The 22,910-nt window shown below is 35.8% G+C and overlaps 1 protein-coding gene and 1 pseudogene across 2 annotated transcripts in view; both read right to left on the minus strand.

Annotated features, from left to right (window-relative positions):
- Positions 1 to 22,910, minus strand: part of LOC111793081 (exportin-4 protein) — a 32,434-nt gene that overhangs the window by 2,859 nt on the left and 6,665 nt on the right. For both annotated transcript variants that reach the window (XM_023674801.2, XM_087123448.1), the window contains exons 6-27: positions 22,187 to 22,258; positions 21,682 to 21,777; positions 21,297 to 21,530; positions 19,994 to 20,177; positions 14,865 to 14,976; positions 14,689 to 14,775; positions 14,417 to 14,555; positions 13,958 to 14,054; positions 13,813 to 13,875; positions 13,599 to 13,708; positions 12,510 to 12,614; positions 10,112 to 10,185; positions 8,214 to 8,289; positions 7,552 to 7,785; positions 6,514 to 6,585; positions 3,817 to 3,888; positions 3,669 to 3,733; positions 3,480 to 3,582; positions 3,173 to 3,304; positions 2,659 to 2,802; positions 137 to 244; positions 11 to 61 (exon numbers count right to left, since the gene is read on the minus strand). In XM_023674801.2, the coding sequence (XP_023530569.2) occupies positions 11 to 61; positions 137 to 244; positions 2,659 to 2,802; positions 3,173 to 3,304; positions 3,480 to 3,582; positions 3,669 to 3,733; positions 3,817 to 3,888; positions 6,514 to 6,585; positions 7,552 to 7,785; positions 8,214 to 8,289; positions 10,112 to 10,185; positions 12,510 to 12,614; positions 13,599 to 13,708; positions 13,813 to 13,875; positions 13,958 to 14,054; positions 14,417 to 14,555; positions 14,689 to 14,775; positions 14,865 to 14,976; positions 19,994 to 20,177; positions 21,297 to 21,530; positions 21,682 to 21,777; positions 22,187 to 22,258 (2,430 nt within the window). The remainder of the gene's footprint in view (positions 1 to 10; positions 62 to 136; positions 245 to 2,658; positions 2,803 to 3,172; positions 3,305 to 3,479; positions 3,583 to 3,668; positions 3,734 to 3,816; positions 3,889 to 6,513; positions 6,586 to 7,551; positions 7,786 to 8,213; positions 8,290 to 10,111; positions 10,186 to 12,509; positions 12,615 to 13,598; positions 13,709 to 13,812; positions 13,876 to 13,957; positions 14,055 to 14,416; positions 14,556 to 14,688; positions 14,776 to 14,864; positions 14,977 to 19,993; positions 20,178 to 21,296; positions 21,531 to 21,681; positions 21,778 to 22,186; positions 22,259 to 22,910) is intronic.
- On the minus strand, positions 3,898 to 6,347 carry LOC147792993 (uncharacterized; annotated as a pseudogene).

A 22,910-nucleotide genomic window follows, 5' to 3' on the forward strand; every position in this document is an offset into this window, starting at 1 on the left:
ATCAACTTACCTGAGAAATATCTGGTGCTGGCACGTCCGAATTATCAGATGAAAAATCAACCTACAATAACCAATTTCTGATTGTCAACAAAATCATAACAGATGTAACATAGAATCTACCACAGAAATTTCTTACCAGATCTTTTGAACAAAGATTTGAGAGAAGTTGAAGAAGTGCACGCAAATCCTTGTACTTCTCATTTTTTGCCTCATTAAGTAAGCTGTTTGAAAGGCTTACTGATATCTGTTTACATAAGGTTGAAATATGTAGTATAAGGATCAGCCACTGCTATAATATATGGTAGATGGAAGGATAATAAAGATCTAGAAGCAATGTGACCTTTATGATCATGGAAGGATTATAAAGATCTAGAAGCAATTTGATCGTTATCTCCAAAGATCAAAATGAGTCTTTATTGGTTGTCAATCCACAAGGCTCTTCAACCTTGAAGAACAATTAAAGTCTAGACATGATAATTCTTTATTCATGTGTCTTTTCTAATACAAAAAAAACTAACTAAATCCCTAAATAACAATTCAAAAAAATAAATCTAACTAAATCCTTAAATAATACGTAATAATACATAAAAATATATGTAACTAAATCTCTACATATTAGGTAACATAATTAATGTTAGGTTTTGCACAGATATAATTAAGGTTATTCATTCAACACTCCCTTCAAGCTGCGGAATAGATATCATCCATTCCCAGCTTGGATGTGAACTCACCAAACATTGAGCTGTGAAGTTTTTTTGTTCGTACAGCATTGAACTGTGAGGGCACATAACTAATGCAGACTATCCCTTTCTCAAATATCTCCTTAATAAAATGTCAATCAATCAATTTCAATATGATTTGACATATCATGTTGGATAGGATTATGTGCAATATTGATTGCATGACTTCGCTGACACGGCTTCAACGTCAAGGCACGACTTCAACAGTACAGACAGTACGACTTAAATGGTGGCTGTCAAGACTCCCAATAAATTTAGTTTAAGTGAAAGATCGGTAACTATGAAAGCTACGCCAATTAATCAGACTTCTCAAAATTGAATGGCTCTAATACCATGTTATAAGTGTAAACTATCTTGCTCACATTTTTCTTAATTTTCAAAGAGGTACACATGTTTTGGAAGTAGAAACATCTTCTGCAAAAGGCCTTGGAAGTAGAAACATCAAAACATCATCACCAACCGAATTGGCCATAGGGTAGGTGATAGAGAAAACACATCGGTCGACTCATGGTTTGAAAACACCGTGCTAGTGTGATATCCACTTTTGTAAAGGCTCTCTCATAGCAAAAAAAGCAACGATTAAAGAAACGTGGAATGTTGTCAACAAATTCTATGACTTGAAACTTGGTAGGAATTTAAAGAATAACGAAGCAACAAAATGGGCCGAATTAAGACTTAACCTTGCCCTAGTGGTATTGACAAACAAAGCAGACTCACTGACTTGGCTCCCTAGCACTGATGAGTCTTCTCGGACATGGGAAAAAAAGAAGTAATAAATCTCACACTAGCCATGTGATGTCCCACATTGGTTGGGGAGGAGAACAAACCACCATTTATAAGGGTGTGGAAACCTTCCCCTAGCAGACGCGTTTTAAAGCCTTGAGGGGAAGCCCGAAAGGGAAAGCCCAAAGAGGACAATATCTGCTAGCGGTGGGTCTGGGTCGTTACAAATGGTATCAGAGCCAGACACCGGACGATGTGCCAGCCTTCTCGCTGTTCCCCGAAGAAGGGTAGACACGAGGCGATGTGCCAGTAAGGACGCTGGGCCCCAAAGGGGGGTGGATTTGGGGGTGGTCCCACATCGATTGGAGGAAGGAAAGAGTGCCAGCGAGGACGCTGGACCCCGAAGGGGGGTGGATTGTGATGTCCCACATGGTTGGGGAGGAGAACAAACCACCATTTATAAGGGTGTGGAAACCTTCCCCTAGCAGGCGCGTTTTAAAGCTTTGAGGGGAAGCCCGAAAGGGAAAGCCTAAAGAGGACAATATCTGCTAGCGGTGGATCTGGGTCATTACAAGCAAAGACAATATGTGAAGGACATTACCCTAGAAAGGTGAAATTCTTCATTTGGGAAATAACGCACAAAGTCATTAGCACAAGTGAAAATCTTCAACAAAAAAATAAATAAATAATAATAATAATGTCTTATATTACTCTTTCTCCAAATTGGTGTCCATTATACAAGAAAGGAAACAAATAACAAAGCCACTTATTTATGCAATGCACATATGCTCAGAATTTCTGGACAACGATTCTCAATATATTTGGATGGCATCTCACATTTCCTAGGGAGGTAAATGATCTATTGGACATGGCCTTAACGTACTAATCTTTCAAGAATGCAAAAGCTCTACTATGGAAAAACTTCATCATGACTTTCTTTTGAAATATGTGGAAATAAAGAAATAAAAAAAATATTTGCGGAAAAGACACAAAATTATACAAAACTCTTCGATAATGTTGTTTATCAAGCTATATCTGGGTGTAAATCGTCTAATATTTTTACTTCCTATAGTTATGTATCCCTTCCCTTTTGTGAACATGAGGGATATTACATCCCTTTTGAAAATTGTGATCATCAATCAAATTGCCTCTTAAAAAACTTCATATTACAAAGTCAAATAAAGTAGCAACTTACTTTGCCAATATTATGTGACGAATACAGCTGGAGCAAACGCATGCAAAAATCAACAACTGTAGCTGTTTCTTGAGCTTCTAAGTAACTAATTTGTCCATCCACCCAGTGAACCACAAATTTCAGTAGCATATAAACAACTGCCGCCTAATAAAACATAATTCATCAGTATATATAAAATCAACACAAAAATCTTTTCAAGGACTCACAAAATAAATAAATAAATGAATAGTATTATCACAAAATAAGCAAAAAGTTCAAAAAAATCTAAATTATTTGACTAAACTGACTATTCAAATTTTCACCACTTATCTAAAATCATTTAACCGGCCACATATAAGTTCAAGAAAACAATTTGAGAACAGATTTAGGATGAATATGGAACACCTTTCTAAATTTTAGAGGGAAAAAACTATTTTCAAACGGTAGCTCAATAAACCCCTTAACTTCTAAAACTAGAGAACTCAGCAGTGTTTATGCATGCATGAAACCAATATAGATGCACAAATTTGTGTACCTCATCCTTGTAAACTGCAAGAAGAACCAAAACAGGGTTCATGACAGAAAATCCCAACTCATAAATTGCTCTCTGAGTACGGGGTTCTGAAGCACAAGCAGCTCCACGAAGCCGCTCCAACAAAAAACTTATCTGCAAATATAATGTATAATGTTAATGGAGAACTGTTCTTCTCCATCATTAGTCCCATCAAAACTTTAGGAAGAAGAATTCCAAAGTTCTTTGACCAAAAGTTTACCAGTATCCTTTTTTCATAAGAGACTGGAAACTTCCCATACAAAGGACACTAATATTAGAAAAAACTTACCATCATCATAACATCAGGTTGTTGAGCAATACTTGCTAAGTCCTTCCTGCTAGCCATTTCAACAAGATGTGTTGTTGTATGGCCCATAAGATCCCTCACATACCTTATAAAATTTAAATCATGATCATGGGAAGGATCTAAATGAAGAACAAAGCAAATGAGAAAATAGCAAATGATTACAGTGCTCACTGATTTGATGATTCTATATTTCTCACCCCAGAAGCCGAACGCACTAATGTTTGAGCAAGTGAACGCTGAAGAAAAAAGTTAATGACTACCTATTCAAGTGGGAAAGCAACGGTAAGCTGGACTGTCAAAGCATACAAAGCCATATTACCTGGTGAGTGGAATCCAACAAGAACAATTTTTTTTCATTATCAAAAGCATTTGTTAAATTACGCCAGGAATCCTGTAGAATAAACAACATAGACCTCTTAGAAAATAATTTTAAGTTGCATACTGTATCAACAGCTTGAATAGAAAGGGTTTAAATGTCAACTTAAAAAATTGATAACTGGACAAAAGATTGCATTGATGAGTCACAGAATAAACTTAAAAAATTTATAATTGGACAAAAGATTGCATTGATGCGGTCAATCAATATAGAGTGAAATGCTCTTTCAAAAAGGCTATCAAAATCTGCTATTATGAGATTTCCAAAGAAATTACAGCGAAGTTGCAATTATGTTGCTTATTAAAACAAAGGGAAATCAAAATTTACCCTCTGCAGGTACACCCAATGACTCAACCTTTAATTTAACTAAGAAAACTTATTTTTCTTTTTCGAGGTCCACCTTACAACGTCAAAGCATTATTGTTTCTTTAATAGTATGAGAATTACCCCTACTCAAGCCCTAAGCTTCATTATCACTAGTTGGCAATTTATCTAAATAGTTGAGACCATCAAGGACTCTAACATGGTCAATCATCTTCCCCGAGTCTTGATCCTAAAAGACGCAATGAGTTTCAAGGAAAGTAACATGTCAGTTAGCATCCTTAGAAATTTTACTAACAGGAACAAGATAAGCTAATTTAGGGACGTGGAGGACAGATTGATTGTACTCTTCTCACCTTGCTGGGTATTCCTCCAATTTGAAAGCTTCCCATGGATTTTCCAATAGGTCTCACGTGTGTGTTGGGGTTTATTACAGTAGTCATAACATAATCGAGGTTTGGTGAGCTAAGTAGAAGCCTTATTTGGAGTAGCCTGAACCACCATAGTAGAGGTCTCAATTGTACTAATAGGTTTCTTGCCAAGCATAACAATGTAGTAACTTTCTTCTTTGCAAACTTCAAAATAAACTTCATTAATGGATAGGAGAGGATTCTTACCAAGTTCTCTACTTCTAACCTCATTGAAGTCACCATTGAGGACAACAAGAAATTTGTAGATATGGTCGTCCTCCACAACTTTCTTATAGTGAGTTTGATCTTTAGTAGACTCCCATTCATTAGTATCAAATAAATCTAGGTCTTGCCAATTTTTTTCAGGGAGTGAACGTATTTGGTAACTGTATCTCCTCCTTGACAATGTTTCTCAATTTGAGATTCAGCTCAAACACTTGCGATTGATTGCCCAAGTTGAAATGCATCTCATTCACATTGTCCAATAATTTCTTTACAGTTAAGTAAGGCATATAGTTGCAATTTATCCGCTCAACCATAGAGTTGGCCCACCCATCATAGCGTGGTATACTCAGCACCCCAAGTAGCGCAAACAAAGGATTGTCCTTGTTAGGAATTTTTTCTCGTACTCGTTCTACCCTTTTCTACAATTATACATTTGAATACTTTGGGACCAAAGATGAAAATTATCCTCATTAAGTTGGACAGTGATAATTTAGATGTGTGTCAAGGACCTTAGTCACCAATGGCTTGTCTTCAAATATATTGTTTATTCAAAGAGAGAACAATCGAACAGACACAAGTGGCTGAATGAACAACACAAATCTTGGATAGAAACGACCAGCAAAGATGCTAAAGTCAACAAGTTTTCTAGTTGGTGTCACAAATTGTGAGATCCTACTTCGATTCGAGAGAGGAACGAGTGCCAACGAGGACGCTGGGCCCTGAAGGGGGTGGGTTGTGAGATCTCACATCGGTTGGAGAGGGGAACGAAGCATTCTTTATAAGGGTGTGGGAACCTCTCCCTAGCAGACGCATTTTAAAGTCCTTGAGGAGAAGCCCGAAAGAGGAAACCCAAAGAGGACAATATCTACTAGTGGTGGGCTTGGGCCGTTACAAATGGTATCAGAGCTAGACATCGGGCGGTGTGCTAGGGAGGACGCTGAGCCCCGAAGGGGGTGGACACTAGGAGGTGTGCCAGCGAGAATACTGGGCTGAAGGGGGGTGGATTGTGAAATCTCACTTCGATTCGAGCGAGGAACGAGTGCCAGCGAGGACGCTAGGCCCCCAAGGGGTGGATTGTGAGATCCCACATCGGTTGGAAGGGGGAACGAAGCATTCTTTATAAGGGTGTGGAAACCTCTCCCTAGCAGACGCGTTTCAAAATTGTTGAAGAGAAGCCCAAAAAGGAAAGCACAAAGAGAATAATATCTGCTAGCGATGGATTTGGGTTGTTACACAAATCTTCGAAGGGTGCAAGGATTTTTAGTCACACACAAGTATTTGTGAAGTCGCGTGGTTGCTTGGATCTGAGGCAGACAGTGGTTGCAGTTGAAACAATAATTAGGGTTAAGGTAAGGGTTGAATATTTATAAGGCTTTAATGTCTAATCTAATATTATGTCAGATATCAATAATAATATGATTAGAATACTTGCCTATTTCTCATCATCACAATGGCTACAAGAGACCTATCTTAAGTAGGAGAAAACCCTAAAACATAAGAGGAAAAACGTACACACATTATTACATTATAACTACAACAAATAAATAGTGTTAAGGAAAATATCAAAAACATATCCCAAGTTGTCAGCACTTTAATAAAAAGCTTCATTTCAGGTTCAAAGATTAAGAATACATGAAAGAAACATTTATGAACTTTCATGAATTATTAAGACCATCTAACTCACCAGTGAAACAAGATGATTGCAAATATGTTTCTGACGAACAAGTGCACGAAGCAGTTGGTTACATGTGAGTGCCTGTTACATTCCAGATTATTACACTACGAACATTCTAAACAATAAATGCAAAGCAATATACGTATTTAATAACTAAAGTTATGTATTCTAGCCCCTCTGATCAACAGAAAGCAGCATTATGCAACATGCTTAACTAAGAAAATAGATTAGATTTGAGAATGACACGCTAGTATGCTTGCTTACAATCTTTCATTCAAAATTATATGATCACTATTCACTGTGATTTCTTCATTTCTCTTTTCAAGTGGAGATATTTGTCTAAACAGCAAATAGCATTTACTGTGGTCATTCCCTTTTTCACCAAAGTTTGACCATTTATGGGATTTCAGATCACCGTTGTTCAGAGGTTGAATATTTTCAAGATGTTGGATGAGGTCATTCTGAGTCACCTTTACAGGAGACGGGGTCAGATTCTTTAACAAATGTTGATTCTTCAACAGTTATCTGGTTTATTTATTTGGAAAGAAATGAGAAGAGACTTTCCACACTATTTAAATGCTTCTTCACAAGCCAACTGAAGAGCATTAGCCTTGCATATTTATCTTGGTATACATGTCTTTGTATGCATCTCTTAATATCTGTTCACGACTATAGGTTGCTGTTATGATTACTTGTCTTGGTATACATTTTGTTGTTAATCAAACTTATCTAGGTATACATGTTTTAATGTCTTCTTATGACTGAAGAGCCCTGCCTTCATATATCATCTCAATACAACACTAATTCAAGATTTTATGCTTGCCTAGTTTGTCTTGTCACAAACCATTGTTAAAAGAATTTTGGAAGACATATTCAGGACAGGGATTCAGAACTTGGTTTGATGATCATCAAGAATGTAACTAAAATCTACTTCAAAAATCTCCTCAAGAGGTGATATTTAAAAATAAATACAATAAGAATTACCACTTATGATGAAATGTTCAATAAAATTTTAGCAGCATTGAAAATTGAAAAGGAAAACCATACATGCAAGTCTTTTTCCCCAGGATATGACAAAAGTGTAGTTGCTGATATGCAAATAATAACGTCAAGTATAGGTATTCCTTGGCCATGTTCTCCAAAAAAGCTGTAACAGACTTTCCTGGTATGCTGTGTCTGGAAATGATCATGTTCTTTACCATAATTGCAGTTGCTAGTGATGATTTCTTCGGGGTGAAGTAAATATGTTGATGACCATCTTGATAGAAACCATACAACTGACTGCACCAATACATTGGCTCAAATAAACGAACTGATACAGCATAAAGCTATTAGAAGTAGAAATAACAGTTATTTGTGTTTAACAATTAGCTTGTGAGGGCCTCTTTTTGGTTTTCTTATGATAAAAAGAAATAACAGTGAACAAACTCTTAAATAGTAGAGCTAGATCCATAAATAGTCTTCTGTACCATATCTTTTTTTATTGGGTTCACATGGCAAAAATTTATGCTCCCTCGAGACCTTACAGCCTATCTTTACACACCTGTTCTTACTCTAGTATTTCTAAGTGGTAGTTTTGAGAGGATTTATAGCTTGGTGTATTATACTTGTACAACACGGTAAGTTCAGTTGGGAGTGTCATATAAACAAAATAAAAAGTGAAGAGATATAGAATGAAGCACTATTATGGCAAAAACAAAGAACTCTACCTCCATAAGTCGAGGGCTGAAAATTGATGCCCTAGTTTGGTGGTCCAAACATTGCTCACAAAACCTAATGACTAAGCTGTACGAGAAGACTTTGCATTAGTTTCATTTTATAAGAAATGGAGTTGTTGCCAATCTAAGTGCAATGATCAAATCGTTAATATATTATGCATGTATTGAATCTCCACCCCATTGAACTATTAAAAGGAAAGGAAAGTCACTAATGAACATAGTATGAACCAAAGTGTAACAAATACAGATAAATAAAGAACATAGACTAATTAAATCGATCCAACTACATTAAAACTTAAACCACCCCCAACATTAAATTGTCAATATTTTGATCTCACAAAGAAAAGCAATGGTAAATTCAACTTCTCCATAATTCTATTATTCCTCTTTCAACCATAATTTTTCAAAAGGAATACAGCTTGTGTACTTCACAATCTTCCTTTAGTTGGACAATTTTTAGATTCAGCACATGCTACTTTCCCACCATAACTAGAACTCTACTTTCTTCCATCCTTGTCTCAAATTTGACAAATAAACGTATTAACCTTTTTCCCGGTGCCTTCTTTACACCAAGTTTTGGAATCAAAGCACCCAAGAATTTGGGCCTGGAAAACCCACCTAAAGTTCTTTCCTTAAATCGACTACTGAATACTTGCTATCACTGGAAGGTTTATTAGGAGAACCACGATCAAATGTGGCAAAATTCAAAGAAAGATCGGCATGATGGCACAACAATTGGAAAAATTTACGTTGGAACAACAAATTTTCCAACAAAACAGATATCAAGAAAATGTGATTGAAGAAAGAAACAGAGATAAGCAGCCTAATCTTCAAAAAAGAATGGCAATTCAACCAAGGAACCCAAACTTTTTCCACAGTGGATCAAAGGAGTGGATATTACCGGATATGATGAATATATCCTTTTTTATGCAACTCCATCCCGTCTACAGCATCTATAATCCTCAATTAGCTTCATTAGCTAGTCAAGAATTTTCCTACTAAGAATAAAAGCACCTTGAGAACTAGAGATTGTCGAAAGGATAACCCTTTTTAATCTATCTGCCAACACCTCCACCATGATCTTATACACGCCTGTAACTAGACTAATAGGCTTGAAGTCTTTCACCCTATTCGCCCTTTCCTTTTTAGGGATGAGACAAACAAAGGTCTCATTCAAAGAACTGTTCAAGATATCCTCTCATAGAACTCCCTGAAAACCTCATCAAAACTGTCCTTCATACCATCCCAATTATCCTGAAAAAAGGCTATAGAACAACCTTCGAGACCAGGGTACTTTTTCTATCAAACTTAAAAACCATCTTTCTGATTTATTCCAAAGGGGAGAATCGAACTCAACTTTACCGGACACCAATCTAAACCTCAATTGAACTCACAAGTGTAGCCATCATCATATGATTATAAGCATACTTAATATGTAGGATCATTTTGGCTCCAACCTCTCTAGTTCCATTCAACAACCCCATTTTCACCCACGTAGAAGAAACTATACTAACTGAGCCAATCGGGACAAAGTGTTTCCATTAGATTAAAGAAATCTTCTTTCCACCATAAACATTGAGAAGTTACAAGTTACCAATCTCCTATAACAAGTCTAACAAGGCAGAACCGCCCAAATAAAGATCAATCTTTCTATGAATTTACATAACAAGGTAAACTCCCATACATAATAACAATGCTGACTAACGCCTATTTACAAGAGGCATTCCACCCAAAAATAATTTTCCATTGTTTTCCTTGTAGCACCTCAGCAAAATACCCCAGAGAACTTTAAACAGAACCACAATAAGTATACTTATTGCAAAAGTAATATAAGCTTCTACCACAGGTTTAAAAATAATAACAATAGCAACAGTAGAACAAATACTTACCTAGATAGTGAAACAACAGGATGCTTCTCTGCTTCCATCACATCACTAAACTGAGACTGTATAGCATTTGGAACCTGTGTTTAGGGTGGCATAAACAAGTTAATCTTCCAGCTTGAACCAGTATTTGTATCATATATAAAATAAGAAAAGGAAATGCAAGTACCAAATTAAAAATAAGGAAGCAGCTTATTCTATTACAACAGTAACCTCCAAAGAAATTATCAAAACATAAGGAAATGAATTCACTTATAATTCTCCAATCCTTCAATTTTCTCGTTGATTAGTGATGGCATCATTAAATGAATAATGATAAATAGAAATTAAAAGAAACAGAAATCCAATAGTGCTAATATCAAAGTGAATCGAAAAGAATAACTGTCTATTCTCTCAAAATCAATACAAAGGGTCTTTCTTATACACATGATTACCATTTAAATTACAGTTAATAAATATAATTAAGGAAAATATTAAAGTTGTAATGCCCGAGCTTCACGTAAGGGTAAAATTGTAAGTTTTGCTCTCAATTTTTGGACTATTTTAATTAATCTTTGGAATTGAAGTCCAATTGACTTTGATGCGATCAATTTAGGTTGAGTGGACATGTTGGACTCATCGAATTGAGGTCGAGGGGAAATTTATACCATGGTTGGATGATGATTAGGAATTTTGACTTGGTCAAAGATTCGGTCAAGGTTAAGGTTTTTTTAAAAAATGAAAAGGGGGAAACACACTAAACAAGCATCTTCATAAGGTTTCCTCCTGCCATCAACTCAATCCTTGGTTGTCGCTTGCCTTCTTCTCATAGTCGCATCATCGTCTGATCGCCTTTGCAGCAACGTCGTCACAACCCGCTTTGCAGCCCAACTGTCAAAGCATTCCAGTCACGTTATTCGTCAGACATTCTCAACTTCCTGACGTGACATCAATTGCCACTGCTACTCCAGTAGCCCAGACGTGGATCTTCCTCTCCTCCGTTGTCACCTAATCAGCATTTCACCATCAACACAGTACCTGACGTTCTCTGGTTTGTTTTTTCTTCTTTCTTTTTTTCCTTTCTTTCATTTTTCTCTAATTTTTCAGTTCATCCCTCATCAATTTTGTTTTCTCCCTTGGGTCTACCCTATCCAGCGAGCAAGCTACGCCACATCACTCCATCAACCGTCGTATGGATTGGCAATATGTATAAATAAAAAAATAGAATTAAAAAAAACAACACAATTAGCTTTTTCTCTCTCATGGCTAATTTTTTCCTCATTTGTGATTTGCTTCTCCCTCATTCCGGTTGAACTTTAACACAGTAACCATTTCCTTGTCAAGTCCAACAACTTCGGGGTGTGACCCTCATGTTGCGACAACACGAGTGCCATGATGCGACTGAGGAGGACAGTGCATCATTTAACCCACCACACAGAGTGGACATTGAAGAGAAAGACGAGACATAAGCAAGATAAGGGCCACAAGTAGACACGAGTGCCAAACATAGGCTTGTTGAAGGGTAAGGTAGGACCCGGACCTTCACCTCGAAAGTCGGGGTTCCGAAGGGAATTTGGGCATGTGATTTTTTAGTCAAGTCCGTCCATATGAAATATGAATGCTCGCCAAATTTGGTCAACACTGTATGACCATTCACCAAAATGACGTCTACCTAAGGAGGATTGAAAATGCTTCAAAATGTACTATAATTGGGAGCCATGGTATCAGCTCTCCACCATCCCTGCCTTGTGGTCTAAGCGAGCTACCCTGTGGTACATGTATGTATCACAGTGAGGGTGAGCGTTTTGAGACAAGTGTCTTAGGCGACTTCTTTTGAAATGGGTCTTTCAAAGATAGTACTGGGCAGCATGCACGGGTGTGCCGTTATTGCGCCCCAGCCCATGTGTCGGAGGTTAGATCATACATCTACTATCCGGTACGGAGTCCGTAAATGACATGGCATGGGCACGAGATGGCCCATACATGTAGTAACGGCTTAATGTTTAAGTTTATAATTTATGATTTGAGGTTTTCATGGGATCTCAATTAAACATTTGAAATGTCTTGGAATTTTCTATCTTATAGATGCTCAATTGACTAAGTTCTAAAAATAAAAAATTTATGACATACATGTAGTGATCGCTTAGTCTTGATTTAGAAGATGGGTCTTACAAAAGCAAAAACCAACATATAGTTATCACAACATACCCAAGATAACCAAACCTGAAAATTGAAAAGTGAATAACTCCTTTCTTTAATACTTAAAGCTAAACATCTCAAAATAATAAAGATAGGGAATAGCGAAGTACATAAAATGGGGTTCTATGGTAAATATTACGAGGATTACTAACGAATTTCCAATGTAGATCGAGGCAAAAAGAGAAACCATGCAACTAGCATAATAATTAGCCTGAAAAGAGCTTACCGATGGTGTTTCCCCCTCCACTTCATCAGCTAGCACGTGCCCAATTATTAACAGAAGTGAGTAAATTTCTTCCAGTGTTTCAGTTAGATCCATGGTGCCCCTGCCCTACAAACACCATGAACAAAAGTATATAAATCTTCATGCCGTGCAGGCAGTAATAATAGAAGTAAAGAACAAAATAATTAGTAAAGAAATAAGGCTTGTTTTCACAGACGTGGAAGATACCTAAAGAGCTGAATATTTATGGGAGTGAAATAATAGAACTAGAATCACATATAGAATTTCAAGAAAATCATTCATCTTCGAATAGAGCCTCTAACAAGCTCCCTTGGAAAGATATATAGATTGGTACTAAGTTCACCCCGTTTGGAATATTCTTTTCACGGACATTTAAATGTGTCAGATTGAGAGAGCATTACTAACTATATCAGTTTAAATGAAGATGCTAAACACATGCAGCCAAAGGAAGAGTATACCCAAAAGCAGAAGGGAGACCGACAGGTTAATTAATAGAAGCATCAAGAGCTCAGATAGGTTGATAAATCTTGAAAGTAAACACCTTCCAAATAACTATTTCTTTTGTTCTAATAGGCATTAAGAGTTTATTCTAAGCTTGATCAGGCACTTGGACACTTTATGTTACTGAGCTATACTGGCTCCAATTTTGGGGATTGTGACCTGTACAACTAGACAACATGTGGCTGCTAAGGTTCTTTAAAAAAAATAAAAATAAACATACATACACATCAAGTATTTACCTAAAAATTGCAATTTTAAAGATGAGAACCTTTTGAATCGTCATTGTACTTCGTCTAATATATATCAATTAGTTTACGCTATAGACTTTATCAGTTACTGACTCTAATGCTTGGGATGATTGTGGCCCTTGAGCTAGATGGGTCAAATGATTGATGAACTCGAACTACTAATCAGATTCAGATTAAATCTAGCAATGTCTAATCCCTTTTTTTTTTTTTTTCCACCTTTAAAATGTGAAATCAAATAACAAAATCCCATTATGTCTGATAAGAAGAAGGTGACATCATAGAATGATCCATAAAGATATCCTTGATGCTTGAAAAGGGGAACCTGATTAAGCTTGGAGAGACGCTCTGTAAACAGTCCTATGAGGAAGGGAACTGTGACATTTATTGCTGCCCTTGCAATAAGAGCATAAGCACTTAATCTTTCATCCATGGCTGTAGAATCAAGAAAATACAAATAAGAACTAAAATTATAACAGCTAGACTGTTAAAATTGACAACACTGTTCGGAAAACTAGTTTGCTATAATTCTCTCTTACCAGAAACAGAAGCTTGAAAATATTCAGATTCGACACTGTCATCCAATGCTGAGGCAGATGCGGCTGCAACCTCATCACCATTAGCTAATAATATAAACTATTTTAAAGAAAGGATTTCTCAAACATAGTGGGAAAACTTAACTACCTTTTAGCTCTGACTCCACAATCAGAGCAAACAGGTTAGCAGCAGCGCTGATACCTTCATGTGGAAGCAATGAATTCTGACCAGACCTCTCTATTGGCTGAAGAGAGAAAAGGAAAAGATATCTAAATTTTGGCTACTAATTGCAATCATTAGTTCCAAAATTATTACACAATCTCAGAAATATATAAAATATACGATAAATGTTTGTCCAATTAAAAACTGCAACTATTCTTCAACTAACTGCAAGCAATAGTGTTTCTGGAAGCCATCAATAAATAAGACCTTTTAGAGGCAAAAAGATAGAGACAACAGTACGTAGACATCTAAAAACTATGACATGAGAATCTAAAGCATTTAAAGAAGAAACTTTATTCAAGGGAGCATAACTACATTGTTCTCCATAAAGAATAAACTTTATTTAATTACACGATAATTTATTAAACAGTGTTAGCTACATACTACGAGAAGGGCAGCCCAGGAGTCTAGTAATATATCACGGGCTTGCCAACTCCATGTCTCCTCATCACTGTTATGGGTCATAAGAACCTTTACAACTTCACCCATCAAACTAGATAATAGTTGAAGCGTGCCAAATGGCCTGAATATCAATAGAAAAGAATCCAATCAAATTTGATAAACCATATATATTAATATAAATTAAAAAAATGGAAGAATAACCACGCATGACTATAAATGAATTACTGTATCATAATGAGGGTTCCTTTACTCACCTGATTGATTTAAGTAGTTTGTCAAACGCAAAGGGAGTTGTTACAGTTGCGATGGACAGCAATGCACGACAGCCATCAAGCATCTCACTTAACCAAAGAAAAAGATAGTGTACATCAGAAAAGGAAAGTGCATATAACACTGAAGGATAATCAAGAAATCTGGAGTGCAAGTTAACCTTTCGCATTTTCCACTTTCAATTGCTCTAGAAACAGCATCAGGAGGATCGATCCACTGTATTATCCCCAAAAGAAGCTGTAATAGATGATTTTCATGCATCTGCCCATTATCTGATCATTAAACAACTTTCTTACTAAAACAGGAACTTTTTATCAACAAGAATACTTAGTCAATAAAAGATAAAAAAGATAAAAACAAAAAAAAAAAGTCAAATAAAACATAATTTTTTAACAGGAATAAAATTTTAATTACAAACAGAGGACATACAACATATAGGAGAGATAAAGATATCCCCACCAAATCCCGCGATTACAAAAAAAAAGATTCCCGAGGGTCAAATCATAAAAACAGTATTTTCAAAGCATGAGGTACACTCCAAGGACAAATGTACCTTGATTGCCTCAAGATGCAGGCTTAAAAAGCCAGCCTGAGCGGAGAGGGGTGCAATTTTTATATATAATATATAGTGTTGCAAGTATAAATGATCTTGCAATTTTCCATATCAACTTTTAGAGAGGCACATGTGCCTTTTGTGATACAAAAAGGTTAAATGAATCCCTAAACACTATGTAACAATACATATAAATTAGGGAGGTTAACTACTTCCCTCATTTAATAGGATTACACAAATATCTCTTAACTAGGCTATGAATTACACAATTATTTCTTAAATCAAGGTCATTCCTTCAACATTCCCCCTCAAGCTGAGGAATAGATATCATCCATTCCCAACTTGAATACTAACTCATGAAGCATTGAGCTGTGAAGTCCTTTCGTTAGTATATCTGCTACATGAAGTTGTGAGGGTACATAACTAATGCATACTATCCACTTCTCTAATTTCTCCTTGATAAAATGTCGATCAATATTGTAAGAAAATTTTGTGTAAACCCATTACATAAGAGAAGTGGCCTCTCTAATTTATCAGTATGGTTATCTAGTAACTAAGAATTTATTTAGATTTATTGTTACCTAATATCTAGAGATTTAGTTAGTTTTTTTACACTATAAAATACACATGTACCCCTCTCAAAAGAAATATAAAAAATAGCAAGATAATTTAGATTTGTAATATGGTACAGAAGCATTTTCTACTTTAAAAATTGGATTAATACCAAACCGTAATCCAATCGGTGAAACCTTCTTAGCTACCGATCATCCTCTGTGATCAAATTTCATTTGAAGCATTCATAGTTGTCGCCATCGTAACCAAGTTTCATTCAACAATGCTTTCATCATATTACCGCTGAGTAAGATCTTCAAGCAGAAGACTACAGAACTTATGCAATAGCTTTCAAGTCCTCTCCCAGCAACACAACGCAAGTCCGGCAACAGAGAGCAACGCAATAGCTTTCAAATCCTGTTGTCTTTCCTCAATAGCAAGCCAAAGACCAGCAACAGCAATACTCTCCCATTTTAATCCCAATTAAGCCCAACAACAGCAATACTATTTCAACGCGATAGCTACCCCAGCAAGACAAGCCCAACAGTTAATCCCAGCAACAAATCCATTTAATTTCTCCTCTGGTATAAGCCAAGCCCATCCCATTTAATTTCTCCTTCCAGCAATTAAGCCCAGCAACGAACCCATCTGATTTCTCCCCTTCGAGCAAGTCCATTCCACAGGCCCAGGAACGCTCGTCTTTACCATCCATTCCACAAGTCCAATCACAACAACTGTTTCAAGTCCAGCAAGACCATTCCGCTTTCACAGAAACATTTTTTTGCTCGTCCATCCCGCAAGTCCAGCTAGCCCACTGTTTCCATCTACTATTTTACTGTAGCCTAGCACGAAGCAAGGAAGGATTCTGTTGTAATCGACTTGGATAAGTTTTCTTTACGACTAAAGTTCCCTCCAAACTAAGACCCACAAGTTCATCATGTCAGGAGAACCGAAAATCTTATCACTAGTAAAGGAGGTTCCTATGGACCAAAAGATGGGTAACCTTTTCAACTCATTCAATTGTCATACCGACTCAACAAAGAAACCTTTATCAAATGGTCTCAAATTGAGTAGATGTACCTTAAGGAAAAGAAAACTCTGACACCTTATTGAACTAGGACCAGCAAAGATAGATCATGGATTTAATGTATGGGACGAGGAAGACTCCATGATAATATCATGGCTATGGGACTCTACTGAGTCATCCATCAATAATACATGAATGTTTTTACAGAATACATAAACTATATGGGACTTCATTCATCGCACTTACTCCAAGGCTAGGCATGTTACACAGATCTATGAAATCAAAATAATGACTAGAGCCATGAAAGCAAGGAAGAAAAACTATTATTGAATATGTCATAGTCTTGCAAACATTGTGCCAAGAACTTCAGGTATTCAAGATGAGTTGCATTGCATGCATAATACTGAAGAAATTTATAGAAGCAGATCATGTCTTGTCTATGATTTTTGGTAGGTCCAACCATGAGTTTGACCAAGTTCGTTTACAAAACATCGAAAAAGGGGAAACACCATCCCTAGAAGTAACAATTTTCTTTTGTCAAGCAGAAGAGAGTAGACAGTGCGTTATTCTTGACAAACAACCCAGTTTAGATGCATTGGCTTTAGCTATAGAGAAAGATAGAAACAACAGAAGAGACAACCATGACAAAAAAGACTATTCCTATGACACAAGAGTTATATAGTGAGTCTAAATTCATTTGTTATACCTAACTATTAAAAGAATTCTGTAAACTCTAGCCTTAATTATTATAAAAGGCATATGTATCTGTCTAAATTAAGTAAATTAAGTAGAAATGTCAGCAAGATAATTTGCACTTAGCAACATGGTATTAAAGCCCTTCTATTTTGGAATGTAGGTTTGATCGGCGTAGCCTTCATAGCTACAAATCTTCTATATTGACCAAATTTATTCAAGTCCTTCGTAACAACCGATTTTTCACCTTAACCAAATTTATCCGGAGCTTTCATAGCTACCAATTCTCCACCTTGACCAAATTTATCCAGAGCCTTCATAGCTACAGATATTCCACCTTGACCAAATCTATTTGAAGTCTTCATAGCTACCGTTAAAGTCATACGATTGAAATCGTGCCTTGACATTGAAGTCATGTTGTCGAAGTCATGCAATCAATAGTGCTCATAATCCTCTCCAACATGATATGACAAAGCATATTCAAATTGATCGACATTTTATCAAGGAGAAATGGGAGGATATGATAGTTTACATTAATTATGTGTCCTCATAGCTCAATGTTTCATTAGTCAATATCAAAGTTGAGAATGGATAATATCTATTAAGCAACTGGGGGAGTGTTGAAGGAATTGTATAAACCATGGCCTTAATTATATCTAATTTATTACCTAATATATAAGGATTTGTTATCTAATATCTAGGAATTTAGTTAGATTTTTTTTTTTTTTTTTTTTTTTTGTATTGTTACCTAGTATCTAGGGATTTAGTTAATCTTTATGTATCATAAAAGGCATATGTAGCTTTCTGAAAATTAAGAAGAAATGTGAGTAAGATAATATACACATGCATTAAAACGATTTCTAAATCTTTATCAAAAAGAGGATTGCAAGATGCTATGAGAGAAGAAATGCATGCTTTAGAAAACAATAACACGTGAAAAGTTGTGGATCGGCCAAAAGGAAAAAATATAAATGGGTGTTGGTGGCTTTTCATAGTGAAGTATAAGGTCAATGGAACGTAGGAAAAAAATATGGCAAGGTTAGTAGCTAAGGGATACACTCAAACTTACGATACAAAATACCGAGAGACATTCGCCCTAGTTGCGAAGATGAACACCATAAGAATATTATTATCTTTGGCCGCCAACTGAATTTGGCAACTCTCACAATATGATGTGAGAATGCATTCTTTTACGGCGATCTAGATGAAGAAATCTACCTAAGCATTCCTCCGGGATTTGAAAGCTCAAGAAGAGAAATATGCAACTTGAAAAAAGCCTTATATGGAATAAAACAATCACCACAAGCTTGGTTTAGAAGATTCACAAGGTAATGAAAGATGGGTATAAGCAAAGTCGAGAAGATCAAACTCTCCTTATCAAGCACTCAGAATATCAAGAAGCATAGGTAGATGAGATCATAGTCACTGGAGATGATGATGAAGAAGAAAAACTTGAATTTTGAAGGAAATAGATGAAAGATTTTTAGATCAAAGAATTTGAAGGATAAAGTACTTTCTAAATATTGAAGTAGCGCACTCAGCTCGGATCCACATCAAAAATTGGGAGAGTCAAAAAAAGACATGCGGAGAATAGAGAAATACAATAGAGACTATAGGGGGGGTAATATATCTAACTCACACTCGACCAGATCTAGTCAGTGAGTGTAAATAGTCAATTCATGCATGATCTGCAAGAGTCGCACCTTCAAGCAATATAGAGTGTTACAGTACCTAAAAGGAACTTCAGAAAAAGAACTTTTTGTTCAAATGGAACAATTTCCTTGTATTAGAAGCTTCTATCAATATTGACTATGTTGGATCAGTAATGGATAGAAGATCTACTATTGTACTTCTCTTGGAAGTAATTTGGCAACATGGAGGAGTAAAATGCAAAATGTGGGTTCTTATGGTGAAGATAATTTTTTATGACTTATAGATTAAGGGAGAATGTCCAATAAAGTTGTACTGCGACAACAAATCAGCTATCAATATTTCACATAGTCGTATCCCGCATGATAGGACAAAGCATATTGAAATTGATCATTATTTTATCAAGGAGAAATTAGTGAAGAGGATAATATGCATTAGTTATGTCCTTCAAGGCTCCAACAAGCAAATATACTAACAAAAGGACTTCACAGCTCAATGTTTCATGAGATAGTACCCAAGTTGGGAATGAATGATATCTATTCCTCAGCTTGAGGGGAGTAATTTATATGTTTTGTTATTTAGTATTTAGGAATTTACTTAGATTTATAGTTACCTAGTATCTAAGGATTTAGTTAGCATTTTTGTATTACAAACAGCACATCTACTTTCTTTAAATTAATAAAAAAAGGAGTTAGTAGGATAATTTACACTTTCAACACATATAGACAAAAAGAATATGCAAAGAATGTCAACAATAAAAAGACCTAAACATGTGGAAACTTATGATATAGATACGCAAGGAGGCAGTTTTTACCAGAGTGAAATATTGTCCCTGCCAAGGAGCAAAATTGTACAATCAGCTTTCGAGCAGATACAGCTATAGGGCAGTCAAGCCAAAAGGCTTGACATGAAAACTTCTGTCGAAGTGCCGCATATAGATTCAAAAGCCATGAAATATGGCCACTTGAAATCAAAACGTCACGCCAAGCAGGACCAGGCTACAAGCACCAAAGAAGAGAATGAAGAGCTGTGAAAAATGATACAGCACAAAGCAATAGTTGTGCCACTGACACCTTTACAAAAATATTTTATGCTATAAAAACCTAAATAAAAGAACAATGATTAACTTCAATCCAACAAATTTGGTGTCATGTCAAACACCTAATTCAACATAGCTATGATTATTACTGGTCGAACTTCTCAGCAGAACATCTGATGGATGCTTCCACACCGAAGCCAAGCCACTTTCATTGATGGCGATCTTATTATAAACTGCTCCTTGGTTGCCAAAGAGCACTAATGACCATAAAGGCAATAAGAATAACGTTCCTGGGTTTCAAATTGATTGAAAAGGACTTTGATCACATGAGTTGGGATTTTCTAGTTCTTTTCGGATTCTTGAACCTTATATTGGCTCTTTGAATTTTTATTCTTTAGTTAGGTTCTGCATTATTTTGTATTTTCTTTTTTTCTATTTTTCTATAGCGACTCTTTGTAGAGTGAAACTTCTAACTAGTTTGCATTCTACTTTTATTAATATTATCATCAATGTTTCTTTTTCAAAAAAAAAAAAAAACAAGTTGGGATTTTCTACATTATGATCTGATGTCGATGTACTTTGAGTCAAATAGAGGTGTTGGATTCATAAGAGCCCAAAAAGTTCAAAATTTCTAGTTTTTGTCACTATTCTAAAAGGATGTCAAGAGGAATTAGAAATAAGATAAACTTCCTCCTTCCATATTTAAACTGAACAGTTAAGTTGAGAGAACGGTTCATTGGGAAGGATGAAATTTTTTTAAATCAATGGGGACAATAAAGATGTTTGGATAGAACTTTATTCCTTGCTCTTTTCTATCCAAAAATGTTTTGTTTAGATGTGATTTTCTTTCTCCCTTTACATATCCTAGAGGGGTCTTCTTCATTTTTGTTCTTTTCTTTCGATGGTGTGTATTATTCTTTTCTAATAGAATTTCTTATTCAATTCTCATGTAAATACTTCGTCTACAAATGTCCCTTTGATCTCTTTTCTTAAAAATTCCACTTTCATCTCTCAAATACGTTATTCTTGATTATCCATAAACATGACTATACAGAACCAGAAGCAGAAATTTGGTCACCTGCACCAAGTTGTACTCAGATCTCTTGGTTGCATCACCATGATCCTTGACTCCAGCAAAGTAAAAGCTAATATTGGCCTTAGCACCAACCGCATTACGGAAATCCCAGTTCAAGATTTGAAACATCAGACGTAGAGCAGCCGTACAAACTTTAACTTCTGGAACCTCAGTCTGAGAATCAATTATCACGGTGGTGACACTTACGGCAGCATCTATTGCCCAACAGTAGAACGTCTATCATTCAAGTCAAACAAAGAGATAACGGTTGCTAGAATGTCAGATAACGAACAAAAGACATGCATGGCAGAACCAAACATTTAAAAAGTCATATTAATTTAAATGCGGCTTCCAAACAAAAAAAAAGAAGTAAAATGACTACAAGAACCTTCAGGTAGTTCTGCTCCAACGACCTCCTGCACTGCTCATGGAACTCCCTTGGAAGGCCCATAGCACTTGATGTAGAGGGTGAAAATTCTGATACCTGTTAAAGAGGAAAATAATCAACATTATAAGGCTAAATCAGGACAAAACATTATAAAGCTAGTGTAGGAAAATAATCCTTCCATCAATAAGGGCCCCTTTAATAATGAGTTTCCAATTTTGGGTTTCCATTTTTTAAAATTAAGCTTGTGAATGATAATTTCTTTGTTTAGTCTTCCACCTTCTTTTCAAGTACCTTGAAATCAAGGAAAAACTAAAAAGGGGAAATTTTAGGCTAGGTTCTTCAAAACCAAAAATAGATTCTTTAAAACTTTTTTTATAGTTTTAAAATTTAGGCTAGTATTTTCGAAGTAAATTAGAAAAGGGAAAAACTATACCATCATAATTTTTAAAAAGAAAATAATCATTGACAAAAGGGCCTAAAATGATTTAAGAAAAATATTTCTTACCAATGACTCCAGAAAGTTGACTCCACAAAATTGAACATCAATACCATGAACACCATGGATAGACTGATTTACCTGTAAGGGAAAAACAATTCGTTATGCCATAAAGAATAGTGGTTTTCAAATTCAAAACCAAGATAAAAACTTTCAGAGGAACTAGCTGGGTGTAAAGTATTATAAATGAAAAGTTATTGTATACAAGGGGGCAATTCACTATTTACAGAGAATTGGAAACCAAACTAATTCTAATTCTAACCAACCAAGAAATTGACCAAGATATCTAATTAGTCACTGATCCTACTGCATCGCAAGACCAACCAAGAAAATTGTTTATTGAATTAAGTGGTGGTAGTTTGGACACAATGATTGGTAAGTAAGAATGGATGTAGACATCGAGATATTAACAGCATAAAACTGGCGAACAACAAGACATGACCCACCGCCTAAAGCAACACAGATCTAACAGCAAGAAGCAGCAAAAATATTCAACAAATAAATTTAGAGTGTCGAGCTAGATCTGACAAACAGAGATGGAATAAAAGCCGAAGACAGCATTCAAATAAATAAGGTCGAGGTCGAACAAAGATGATGAACAACAAGGCCAGACAAAGAAAACATGAGCACCAAAAAAAATCAAATAGGCACAAACAATACCCTTTGGACTACAGGCACAAACACAAATGTCTGGGAAACAAATACACAATCAATCCATAAAAAAAGTTGCTTC

The sequence above is a fragment of the Cucurbita pepo genome, chromosome 4 (genome assembly GCF_057944985.1).
Source record: "Cucurbita pepo subsp. pepo isolate OVF chromosome 4, ASM5794498v1, whole genome shotgun sequence".
NCBI lineage: Eukaryota > Viridiplantae > Streptophyta > Magnoliopsida > Cucurbitales > Cucurbitaceae > Cucurbita > Cucurbita pepo.